The sequence below is a fragment of the Ictidomys tridecemlineatus genome, chromosome 2 (assembly GCF_052094955.1).
Source record: "Ictidomys tridecemlineatus isolate mIctTri1 chromosome 2, mIctTri1.hap1, whole genome shotgun sequence".
NCBI classification, from domain to species: Eukaryota; Metazoa; Chordata; class Mammalia; order Rodentia; family Sciuridae; genus Ictidomys; species Ictidomys tridecemlineatus.
Window position 1 is genome coordinate 28,082,391 of NC_135478.1, and position 13,502 is coordinate 28,095,892.

At 39.4% G+C, this 13,502-nt stretch overlaps 1 protein-coding gene across 14 annotated transcripts in view; it reads right to left on the reverse strand.

The window, feature by feature from the left end:
* The window catches only part of Fbxl2 (F-box and leucine rich repeat protein 2), a 138,606-nt gene that overhangs the window by 62,812 nt on the left and 62,292 nt on the right, over window positions 1-13,502 (reverse strand). For 12 of the 14 annotated variants that reach the window (XR_013434368.1, XR_005735831.2, XM_078038217.1 and 9 more), the window contains 7 exons: window positions 5,728-5,796; window positions 5,532-5,627; window positions 5,173-5,299; window positions 4,968-5,042; window positions 3,387-3,517; window positions 1,324-1,384; window positions 509-553 (listed from right to left, as the gene is read on the reverse strand). Coding sequence is in view for 12 of the 14 variants with exons in the window: in XM_078038217.1 (XP_077894343.1) it covers window positions 509-553; window positions 1,324-1,384; window positions 3,387-3,517; window positions 4,968-5,042; window positions 5,173-5,299; window positions 5,532-5,627; window positions 5,728-5,796 (604 nt within the window). In the remaining 2 variants the exon portion in view is untranslated. Of the gene's footprint in view, window positions 1-508; window positions 554-1,323; window positions 1,385-3,386; window positions 3,518-4,967; window positions 5,043-5,172; window positions 5,300-5,531; window positions 5,647-5,727; window positions 5,797-13,502 lie in introns of all 14 variants that reach the window. The other 2 variants (XM_040289922.2, XM_078038221.1) reach the window with 1 other exon arrangement.

Consider the following 13,502-nt stretch of genomic DNA (forward strand, 5'->3'; position numbering starts at 1 on the left):
TGGAAATCAAAAGGTGCAAAAGAGAATTAAAAACTCATCCAGGCATACTCCGGCTGGAAGCTCCTGTCTTTACCAGCAACCTCCAATCTGCCCACTCCTGGAGATGCTCAACTGTAACAGTTTGGTCTCCCTACGGTGCCCTAAAAGGGACTTAGGGGAAAAGAACAAAGAGGGAATGGGCAAGAAGTATTCTCTCTAGAGTCATCCCATCGCTGGATATATTAGTTTATTTCTCTCTCAAGTTCTGTGAAAAATAAGAGGAGACCTTGTTTTTTATGTCTGGCAAAAGATGAAGCCATCTTGAATTTCTTTGCTATAACTCTGCCTGATGACTGCAAGTAGCCAAAAGTTTACATATCCCACTGCCATGGCCCTAATGAGTTCCCAAGTCCCACTGCCTATACTGGGCAAAACGGGTTGGGACAACAGGCAGTCTATGTCCCTAGCTGTGTGATGCTACTAGCAGTAACTGAGGAGCAGCCCTCAGGGCTCTTAGGGTTCCACTCACCAGGATGCATTCTTCCAGATCCATCTTCTCCAGGTCATGGCAATTCTGAAAGAGTACACAAGACATGCCCTGCTGTGTAGGCAACACCTGCAACTTACCTGTCCCCCTGAGTATGAACCAAAGTCCTTGTTCTTTTCCATTAAGGGGTATGGTCTGTTCCCAGAGCTACTCAGCATCTCTGAGCTTGTGCCCTTTGAGTCATAGTCACTTTGAAAATGGAAATAGGGCTGCTCTGGCAGCATTTTCTTCTCTCAACCTGAAAGAGCACTTTCCCAGTGGTTCAGACATTAGCAGGAAAATTTTAATCATAGGCCAGGCTCTGGGAGGACAGGGAATGAGGAGCTCAGCTACACTGGGGAGGTGGGTGGGGTTGAGGGTAGGGTAGGAAGAAGAATATATCAGCATCCCCTGAAGGACACTGGCTCCTTGCAACAAGCCCAGAAAGAGCCTCATAGTGACCTTGGTGGTCACTGTGGCAGACAATGTAGAAAATGGAGCAAGCCCAGCCTAGTTAGGGGATGCTGCAGAGAGGCCAACTGGGGTCTGTGTAGGAATGGCATCTCTTACAGGAGAAGAAGCTCCTCTCAGGGCGGCCTCACCTGTTCAAGTAAGAAGGAGGCTTGGGCCCTTTCCAGAATCCTCTATCTTCCTAGATTTCTGGCTAGCTGAAAAAAATGTAAAACTTACCCCAAGGATTCTACTTGGCTTTGTGCTCGTCTTTTCTGAAGCTAATTTCTGCACACCACACAACCACCCCAGGTCACTTTGAATTAGGACGGTGAATTACAGTTGTTGTTTAAAAATCTATGCCTTACCCGAGCTAAAAGTGTAAAGCCTGCATCAGTCAAATGGGAGCATCGGGCAGCCTCCAAAATTCTGGGAAGGGGACATGCAGGGGAGAAAAAAGTACCAACAGGTTAACAATAGAAACATTATGCTCCGCTGCACACTCTTGATGTTGTTCTGTTCTTTGACACTTTGCCTCTGTCAATCACTCTAAGGGTTGTAAAACTCAAGGACTGTCCCAATTGAACAGATGAGGGCCTGCTTGAGGGTTAGGGAGGACCTGTCCAAGGCCCTAAAGACTCATCCCAAACTCCCATAGTAAATCCAAGAATCTTCCCCACAACCACATTGTTGGTTTTGAAATAATACTCTAATATTTAGTGACTTATTTTAAAAGTCACTAAATAAAGGACTGGGGTTGTAGCTCAGTAGTAGAGCACTTGCCTAGCCTGAGTGAGGCACTGGGTTTGATCCTCAGCACCACATATAAATAAATAAATAAAATAAAAGTCCATTGACAACTAAAAATATATTTTAAAAATATTGCATTTCATTTAAAAAATAAATAAAATACAATTAAAATTAATTTATGTAACAAAATCATATTACAATATATTCATTGAAATTCCAAGTTACAGGAAATTTAAAACAATTATAGGCAATGAAAAACTGAGTCGATTTTTGGTGAGGGACACAGTGACACATTCCTGTTATCCCAGAGACTTGGGAAGCTGAGGCAGGGGGTGGGGATATAGCTCAGTGGTACAGCACCCCTGGGTTCAATGCCCAGTACCACACACACCTACATACACATAATTCTCAATTATTCATGCTTAATAGGAATGAATGCATGAATAACATTTCTAAGTTAACAATAATTTTAACCTGTTCTCTGACCAGGGTTGTTTTTGGTCTTTTGTTGTTTCTGTGCTAGGGATTAGACTGAGGCCCTAATGCATTTTAAGTGCATGCTCTGCCACTGAGCTTCATCCCCAGTCCTCTGACTAGTTTTGACCACCCAAATTCCTTCTATGAAGCAGAAATATCAAAATTATCTAGAATCTTTCTTAATAAAAAAATCCAAATACAAAATAAATGATTCTTAAAAGTTACATGACTGATATGAAAAATGGATCCATTTCACTGTCATATAAAAAGTTAAAATAATTTTTCTGCCTCTTGTCTGCAGATTAGGATTGCTAGTTTGAAAGTCAAACCCTAAGTCCAAATTCTATCTTTACTTCTTAATCATCATGTGACCCAGGACAAATTATATGACTTTCCTCTGTATCTGTTTCTCCTCTGCAGAACAAATGAGAATAGTGGTAACTACTCAGAGATGTACTGAGGATAAGATATCGCTCATAAAGACACCTGGCACATGAGTGCAATATTAGCCCTAAGTAGTTTTCATATGCACAGCTGGTAGCAATAATGTGTTGCCTTGAGAATCAGAAAATAAATTATTATTTATTGAAACAGTTGGGTGTGGTGGTGCACACCTGTAATTCCAGCAACTTGGGAGGCTGAGTCAGGAGAATTACAGGTTTGAGACTAGCCTCAGTAACTTAGTAAAACCTTGTCTCAAAAAAAAAAAAAAAAAAAAAAAAGGGTAGGGAATGTAGCTCAATGGTAAAGCACCCCTGGGTTCAATCCCCAATGCCAAAACAAAACAAAAATCTCCCTTTCTTCCTGCTGGGGAAAATGAAAAATAAGAAGCAATTATGATCTTTTCCCCTCACTGTGCCTACTTAGCAGCAGGTTTAAAGGAGACACTGGGAACATCTGGACCAAGGCTACCACTCTGCTCGACATCAGATTACTCTGGTGTTTGAAGAGATTAACAGGTGAAGCAAATTGGTGGTGGTGGTGGTTGGAATGTGTGAACTCATCAAGAAACACAATTCAGATTCATTGGTGCTAGCCATTTCACACTCTGCTGGTGCCCACCTCAATGAACTGGGTTACACCCTGCCTCACCTCCGTCCACTCAGCAAAAACACAACTCCTGCCTCCCCTACCACCTGTTCCCCTTGCTCCATCCTTCTCCTCCTTTTGGTCAGCACAGGCAATCTCTGAGCTGCATACTCACTGCAGTCTCGGGCAGTTCAGACCCAGGGCTGTAAGAGACGCATCGGTCAGGTTGCTGCAACCCGAAAGGCAGAGGGCCTGCAGCCGGTGGCAGCCCCTGCATATCTGCACCACGCCTTCATCCGTGATGCGCTGTGGAAAAGCAGTGCAGGAAGAAGTCAGAGGACATCAGAACTCGACAGGAGCAACAGAAAAATGGGATCTGCTGTTACTTGGTTGTCAGTTACTAGCACTTCCTAACAACTTAAAATAAGGGCAGATATGTATTTGCATTAAAATATTCTAGCATTACTGATGGAGAGTAAAAACTTTAAATTCTATTTCTACCCCCAGGATTCATCAAAATAGATATAGATAAGACTCCCCGACCCACGAAAAATTCTTGATTATAAAACATAAAACTTGCCTAAGTGACATTTATATTTGACTGAACATCTACAAATTAATGCTTTAGTCATTTTCCATATAAATCACATATATACAAACAATATTTCCTCAAATGTTTTAAAGATAACAAATCAGTTATTTAAAAATGCCTTAGAATTTTGTTAGTTTAGCCATAAGGATTCCATATAACTTAAATGCTCTAATTCATATAGAAATAAATTGCACACCTACATTGTATCTTGAGCCACGTGTCATTCTACATGCAAATCAAGGTCTTATTTTGAATAGTCAAGACTGGTCCAGAAGATGGTTTGTTTTCTGTCCCACCATCAGGGACTCTAAAGATTTAGTATTCATTCATTAAAGATCAAATACAAGGGCTTTTAAGAGACAGAACTCTCTCAGGGTCTACATGCCCCTTGAGGAACCCTGTAACCTACTGAAGGCACACTCTGTACTTCTCAGCATTTATAGTGGCAGTGAGGAAGGGCCAGCAGGTTTGCACAGGCTATGCCCTGATGAAGATGAAATGCTACCTTGCTCTTGCATACGTCATTTATTTTTCTAGGCATTTTCACATCTGCTATTTCATTTTATCTCCTGAAATATTACAGTTGCCATTACCCCCAATTTATAAGTTGAAAAAAAAAAACACTTGAGTTCTTATAATGAACTATTCAGGTCTAACAACTAGTAAGTGACTAGTTCACAGAATTTTTCTCTTTTTCTGTACTGGTGATTAACTGAGCCACATCCCCAGCCCTTTTGAGACAGGGTCTTGTTAAGTTGCTTGGAGTTGATAAATTGCTGAGGCTGGCCTCAGATGTGCAATCCCCCTGCCTCAGCCTTCCAAACTTGTAGGATTATAAGCATTCACCATTGTGCCTGGTTAGTTCATGGCAACTCTGATACTTTACTCAATACTCTATTTTTTTTTTTAATCAAGACTTGATTTATAGTACTTCTAGGGGAGATGTTGGTGGCTCAGTATTGAGGATGATGCCTTGTTCTTTTATCTCATGGCAAAGTGACATATCCTACGAAGACACAGGATGAGAAGCCAGAGTGCAGGTCTGGCAATGTGACTATTTGCCAGTCATCTCAGCTGCAGCGGATGTTATGCAGTGAGGCCCACAGCAGATTTCTGGGGGAGAGAATGGAGCAGGGCAGTGCTCAGGAAAGGCATGCTACTTACTGAGCAGGACTGTAAGTTGAGGCTCACAAGCTCATGGCAATAATTCTGAATGTGCTTCAGAGCTTCATCTTCTAACTAAGTGGACACAAAAAACAGAAGAGGGATGAAGTCTTGGTAAGGGAACAAGTGGGACACCAGGAAAAATGCAACAGCAAGTTAGTTCCCTAAGGTGTGAGAAAATCAGCTGCATGAACATTTTTGGTACCTGTGTGCAGCCCCTCAGGAGCAGGGCTTTTAGGCCTTGACAACCCCGTACCAGCGCCTCGATGCCATCCTTTGTGATCTGATCACACCAAGAGAGGTTCAGATACTCCAGATTTCGGCAGCCCTCACTGAGAGAACAAGAAACAAAACGCCCCTGTGTACTCCTGTAGACAGTTATTACCGACTTTGAATATAGTACATCATGAGCAATTCAGTGAGTGAAGACAGCCCCCATAACCTGTCTGAGCCATCATCTGTTCCCTGCTCTAGTGGGACTATTAGGAAGGCTTCATCAGGAAGATACATCAGAATGTTCACTGTTTGGGTATTTTCTAGACCACAAACAATGGGTGCTCCTACCTGATGCCCTTTAAGGAGCTGTTTGTAATAGACACACAGGAGGTCAGGTCCAGGTGTTTCAGCTTGGAACAGAATCTGCTAAGGCTGTAACACGTGCTGGAAAAGAGCAGATGCACTAAAGATATTTTCAACCATGTTTCTCTCCCCTCATTCACCCGGCAGCCACTTTATCCCTAAACTAATCCTCATTACTTACCTGTCAGTGATTTTTGTGCACCCATTGAGGTTTAAATGTTCAATGTTTCGGCAGTTCTGTGCAAAGGTCCTAAAATGAGAAAATATTTTAAAAACTTCCTGGGTTCTCAACACCATGTATAAACAAATAAATAAATAAAGGTCTATCAATAAGTAATAAAAATTAAAAAAAAAAACTTCCTGCAAGTTGCTGGCCAGCCACCAGAGGGCACAGGTACCATTTCCTTAAAACAGTGCTTCTCAAATTTCAATGCATATGAAACAGCTAAGCCTTTCATCACAGTGCAGATTTTGATGGTAAATGTGGCTCTGTAGTACCAAGAAGCTCCCAGTGTGCCACTGCTGCTAGTCTGGGACCATGTAAGAAGCAAACCTCTAGACTGACTTTCTGTCCACCAACTGTCCTTCAATCTTGGTGAGTCATCTGAGAATGGAGGCCTGCTTCTTACTCCTTCTCTTCTATAGAAAAATCAATTTGCAAAAGGGGGGCAATTGTTTCTTGTATTATGTCATGTTATCATTTGGTTAAGCTAGGGCCTTTCTGGAGAAATCATCTATGGCCCTGGAGAGGTGTCAGTAGTTGATACTGGTATCGAGTGATGAAGGGCAACTTCCTCAATGATCTGTGGGCTAATAACATGTTAACTGATTAACATATTCAGCAAGGACTCGCTCAGGTCACCTGTGTCTTCTGAAATACAGCTTCAATATGTCTTATAGGATTGAATCCTGACTCTCCTGTGCAGTACTCAAAGGCCTCAAAAGCAGATATTACCTTATCTACTCCTTCTGACCTGCCAAGGGGCAACCAAATTGGAACCTGATGGACTCTCTTGAGATGAGGAGCTGAAAGTCTAGGAGGCCCACAGTGACTACAGTTGTCACAGAAGAGTACTACTAGAGTGGAGATCTCCAGGATCTGCAGAGGGCGCTGCTTGAGAATTCAATAGAATACAGATCACCATATGGATACAAGGAAACAAGTCAAGCTGGGGGGCAGGGAAGAAGATTAGCTAACAACATTAAAGAGAACAACAGTCAGAGCTCACCCAGGGTAAGGAACAGTGGTCACTTCCACCAGCCTGGTTTAAAGAAATGTCATAATCCATGGGGCAATAGATAGAGTGCTGAGAAGGATCTTGCTTCAGGAGACTAATTAGACCTAGGCTAAACACTGCTTTGGTCCAACCTAAAAAAAAAATCTCTCTTTTTGCAGTGCTGGTGATTGAACCCAGGCCTTGTACATGCCAGGCAAGTGCTCTACCACTGAGCTATACCCCTCAGTAACAAAACTAAAAAATGTTAAGAATAAGACCAAGAAAGAACTATTCCTAATCGAGGGAACTGCATCCCAGAACAAAATTCAAAAGAGTATTAATAGGAGTACAAATATGTCCTGCACCCAAAAAATTAAAATTTGCAACGTCTGGTACTGAACAAAAAATTGTCAAGCTTTTAAAGGAGGAGGAAAATATGTCTACAACAAAGAGAAAATTCATTATATCAAAACTTATTACAAACTGACAGCAGAAATAGCAAAGACATTGAAAGCTATTATAAATGTTATTACACAGAATTCAGTTCTATGAAGCTAAAGATTAAATGTTATGCAGAAGCTTGAAAGATATTTTTAAAACGACCCAAATTAAACTTTTAGATATGAAAACCACAAATGGCTGAGATGAGAATCTACTAGATGAGATTAACAGCAGATTGTATATGGTATATGAAATGATTAGTGAACTTTACATAGCAATAGAAACTATCCAAGATAAAATATGGAGAGAAAAGAAGAAAAAGATCAGAGCATAAATGAACTGTAGGACATCTTTAAGCAACTTAATAGACATGAGACTGAAGTTCTTAAAAAGAAGGAGATAGCCAGGCATAGGCTTGTAATCCCAGAGACTCAGGAGAATTATAAATTTGAGGCCAGTCTCAGCAATTTAGTGAGGCCCTAAACAACTCAGCAATACCCTGTCTCAAAATAAAAAATAAAAGAGCTGGAGATATGGCTCAGTGGTTAAGGCCCCTGGGTTCAATCTCATGAAAATAGAAGGGAGATCAGTGGAGTAGAGGAATGGGGTAGAGGGAGAACGAAAATGGAGGAACTACAGAATAAAAATTGAACAAACTATGCTATGTACATACACAACTATACCACAGTGAATTTCACCATTATGTGTATCTACATAACACCAATTAAAAAGAACAATAAGTAGAAGGTAGACCAGCAGAGGAAGGGAAACAGAGGATGGGAGGAGTGGAAAGAGGAAGTACTAGGGACTGGAATGGAACAAATTCCATTCCATGCATGTACATCAAAATGAAACTCATTGCTATATATAGTATAAAGCACTAATAAAAACATTTCTAAAAAAGAAGTAGCAAGGTTAGAACATGTGAGGGCAACGTGCAAGTGCAAGGAAAACTGGTGGGGAATTGTGTAAATTCCACCTCTAGTTCAGTCCCTTGCTATCTCTCTATAAATGTCAAATTCCAGACCCAAAAGAGGCAATTCTCCCGTTCTGAACTGAGTTTGCCAGCACCTCCAGTCTAGACTGTGTACTTTCCCCATTATAATAAGTTTCTTGCTCTGCTACTCAAACCTGATACATCCTTAAATCTTTTCTGTGACATGGTCAAGAGCTGAAATGTCTGAGACCCACAGATAGTGACAATGGAAAACTGGTCTGTGATGCATAAGGGAACAAAAGTCACTTTCCATTTAGAACCGACAGGAAGCCAGCTGTGAGAAATGGGGTTTTCATATCTAAAATCATATACTATATATACTATATATATCAATTATGATATATATACACACAATTATACTATATATAGCATGGGGGTTCTGAAACATCAGACTCATGGGAAACTCATGCATAAGACCCACTGCTGCCCAATCCCTTCAGTCGCAGATAGTCGAGACTGACTCTATAGCGCCTCCATGTTGTAGTTGTTTTTATTTGCTTATTACTGCATTTCCACTTCTAGTTTGTTTTTATTTTGTGGTTGTTACTTTGTTTTCTTCTTTCTAAGTACTGCTGGGAATCAAGTTTAGCACCTTAAGGACGTCGAGTGGGTACTTGGCTGCAGAGTGGCATCCCGCAGTTGTGAGAAACTGCAACTCAATCTAGACATTTCCTTGACTTTCTAGAACCTTGGCAGATACTTCAACTTAAAGATGGGGGAGATAAGCCTCCAGTAGATGATGTGGCCCCAAGTAGGCACAGAGGAGGCCTGAAGTCCCATCACAGCCATTCACTCCCACAGCAACAACAGAGAGAAACAATGCAACAGCTGGGGATACTGCACCTATGAGTGACGTCAGCATAGGCTGTTCCCATACCCTCCCGTATCTTTTCAGGCTGCTGGCAAGATTGGATGACTATGTAAAAAGAGTAGAACTCCTATACCCTGCTGCCTACAGCACACCTGCCTGCACTTCCAGAGGGTCCTCATTCTTGGGAGATGTACAGGGAAGTGGGTTACTTAGGTTCTAACACAGCACACATGCCAAAACACAACATGCAAGCCAAAAGCCATAGGAAAACTACAGTAAGAAATAAGAAGTCCATTCATAATGAAACAACACTACAAAACAAACTAATTTTTTTGGGCACAATATAAAAAGAAGGCTGCTCCCTAACAAGCCCTTCACATGAAAATGGAAGTGATTTCCATTTCAATATATGTGTAGATCTCAACATAGAACACAAGAAATGTGAAAAAAAAAAAGACAATGTGACTCCACCAAAAGTTAATAACTCTTTAGTAACTGATTCCAAAGATGTTGGACAAGAATTCAAAAGAAGGGTTTTTTAAATGATCAATAAATTCAAAGAGGTTACAAATAGTTGAATAAACTAAGGAAAATAATATAGGTTATGAAAGAACAATTTAATAAAGAAATATAGATTCTGAAAAAGAACCAAATAGAAATACTGGAAATGAAAAGCTCAGTAAGTCCAATTATAAACTCAGCAGAAAGCTGCATTAGTAAACTAGATCAAGTAGAAGAAAGAATATCAGGCATTAAAAATAAAGTTGAAGACGGGCACAGTGATGCACTCCTGTCATCCCAGCAGCTTGGGAGGCTGAGGCAGGAGGATCACGAGTTCAAAGTCAGCCTCAGCAAAATCAAGACACTAATAAGCAACTGAGTGAGACCCTGTCTCTAAATAAATTATAAAAAAAATAGGGCTGGGGATGTGGCTCAGTGGCCAAGAACCCCTGGGTTCAATCCTTCAATCCCCAGTATAAAAAAAATAATAAAAAATAAAGTTGATGAATTATCACATTCTGATACTAGTAAGGAAAAAATTTAAGAAAGAATGAAAAGAACATACAAGATCTATGGGACACCATTAAAAGACCACACTTATATATACTGGGAACAGATGAAAGACTTCAGGTATAGGCTAAGGGTATAGAAAACTAATTTAAAGTAATAAGAAGCAGAAATTGTCCGCATTTTTGGGAAAGACATGGGAATCCAGGTACAGGAGGCATTTAGAACTCTAAATAGACATAACCTCAAAAGAACCCCTAGTGCAGAGTCACATCTAAAAGTAAACCCACTAGAATGACAGCAGATTTCTTAGCAGAAACTCTAATGGCCAGGAGGACATGGAATGATGCATGAAGCCCTGGAGGAGAGGGGGAACCCACCAACCTTGATAACTATATCCAGCAGTCAACCTCCAACACCGAAGAAGAAATAAAGACCTTAAAAAATAAGCATAAATTAAAGGAATTCATGATTACTAAAACAAGCATTATAGAAGATACTTGAAGGAATCCTATACATAAAAGAGGAAGCAAGACAAACAAAATCATAGAAAAGAATAAATCTTACTAGAAGAGAAAACCAGTAAATGAGAATTAGTAAGGATTAGTTACTTCTAAGATGAATAATGGAAAAAGAAAAGAACGTAGATCATTCAAAACAACAAAATGACAGGAATTAGTACATATCTTTTAAAAATAACCCTTAAGGTAAATAAATGGTCTTAATTCTCTAATAAAAAGATGCAGACTGGATAGATGGATTATAAAACTAAACAATTTGCTATCTGCAAGAAACTTATATTGTTGGGGAAGATATATGCAGGTTGAAAGTGAAAGGATGGAAAATGATATCCCAAGAAATGGAATCTGGAAGCAAGCAGCAAGTAACTACACTCATATCCAACAAAACAGACTTCAAGACAAAATTACTCCTAAGAGACAAAGGTCACTATGTATCAATAAAAGGAATAATCCATCAAGAAGATTGTGTTAGTCAGATTTTCATCACTGTGATCAAAACACTCGAGAACAACAACTTGGAGGAAGAAAATTTCATTTTGGGTTCATGATTTCAGAGGTCTCAGTTCATGGTCAGCCTACTCCATTGCTCTGGGCCTGAGATGAGGCAGGACATCATGGTAGAAGGGCATAGCAGAGGAAAGTAGCTCAGCTCATGGCAGGTGAAAAGTACAGAGACAGAGGCAGGAAGAAGCCAGGGACTAATACAGTCCCCAAGATCATCCCATCAGTGACCTACTTCCTCCAGCCATGCTCCACCTGCCTACAGTTACCACCTAGTAGTCCACTCAGATTATTACTCCGTCAAATGGACTAGTTCATTGGTGAGATTTTAGCCCTCACAATCCTATCATTTCCTAAAAGTTCCACTTCTGACCCTTGCCACATTGGGGACCATGCTTTCAACACATAAGCTTTGGGGGGACATTTCAGATTCAAACCATAAGAAAGATATAATGATTATAAATACATATGCAATGAATTTTGGGACACTCAATTTTATAAAGCAAACATTATAGGACATAAAAGGAAAAACAGGCCCCAATACAATAGCAGCAGTGACTTTGAGCACCTCTCTCACCAATAGATCTAGACAAAAAATCAAAAAAGAAACATCAGAGTTCAGCTATACTATAGACCAACTTGGTTTAACTGACATTTTACACAATGTTGCATCTAATAGTGGCACAATACACATTCTTTTTATCAGTTTACAGAACTTTACACAAAACAGATCATTTTTAGGCCATAAAGCTAGTCATGACATATAAAAAATAATTTCTTATATCAGATCATAATGGGACTAAAACTAGAAATCAACAGTAAGAGAAACTATAAAAATATGTAAAGACATGGAGATTAAACAATACATTTTTGAAAGAACTGAGGATCACTGAAAAAATCAAAGGAGGGAATTTAAAAATTCTGAGAATCAAATTAAAATGCAACATAGCAGAATCAATGGATTAAAGTGAAAGTAGTTATAAGAATCAAGTACACAGTAATAATGTAGGCTCTGAGTACATACATTAAAAATATAGGGGAGATCTCAAATTTAAAAAAATCAGCAGAAGGGGGAAAAATAACACAGATCATAGCAGAAATAAATGAAATAAAGACTGAAGAATAATGTAAACATAAAGACTCAATGCAATAAAGAGCTGGTTCTTCAAAAAGATAAATAAGATTGACAAACCCTTAGCCAACTAATCAAAAGAAAGAGATGACCCAAATAAAATTAAAGATGAAAAGGAGATATTACAACAGATACCACTGAAAACAAGAGGATCCTTAGGAAATAAGGGAATATTTTTTTTAAAAAACTATATAAACTGGAAAATCTAGGAGAAATGAACCAATTTCTAGACACATGTGACCTACCACATTAAACCAAGAGGATATTAAAAAAAATCCTAAATAGATCTATTTAATAAGCATTGAGATAGAAACAGTAACTAAAAAGGTCTCTCAACTTATAAAAGCCTAGGACAAGGTGATTTAATTGCTGATTTTTTTTGGGGGGGGGTATCAGGAATTGAACTCAGGCACTCAAGCACTGAGCCACATCCCAGCCCTATTTTGTATTTTATTTAGAGACAGGGTCTCACTGAGTTGCTTAATGCCTCACTTTTGCAGAGGCTGGCTTTGAACTTGCAATCTTCCTGTCTCAGCCTCCGGAGGTTCTGGGATTACAGGTGTGTGCCACTGTGTCTGGCTAACTGCTAAATTTTATCATACTTTTTAAAAAAATTCTTATTACCTTTAATTTTTTTCCACTTACAATTTGTTTTAACATTTATTTTTTTAGGTGTAGATGGACACAACACAATGCCTTTATTTTTTATGTAGTGCTGAGAATCGAACCCAGGTCCCGCCCGTGCTAGGCGAGCACTCTACCACTGAGCCACAATCCCAGCCCCTCAGACTTTTAAAGAAGAATTAAAACCAACAATCCTCATTCCATAAAATAGAAAGGGAAGAACTCTTTCAAACTTGGTCTACGCCAATATTATCATGCTATCAAAACCTGATAAGTGGGGGCTGAGGTTGTGGCTTAGCGGTAGAGTGGGTTCGATTCTCAACACCACATAAAAATAAAAAGGCACTGTGTTGTGTCCATCTACAAAAAAGATTCTCTCTCTCTCTCTCTCTCTTAAAAAAAAAAACCTGATAAGTGTACACACACACACACACACACACACACACACACACACACACACATATGCACATACACATACAAACTATAGCCCATTATCCCTGATGAAAAAAAGATGCAAAAAAATTCTCAATAAAATACTTACAAATCAAATCTAACAATATATTTAAAAGATTGTACACCATGATCAAGTTACTTTCATTCAAGGGATGAAAGGATGGTTCAACGTACATAAATTGATAAACACATAATACAGCACATAAAAGGAATGATGAATAAAAATCACACGATAATCTCAAGAGAAGTAC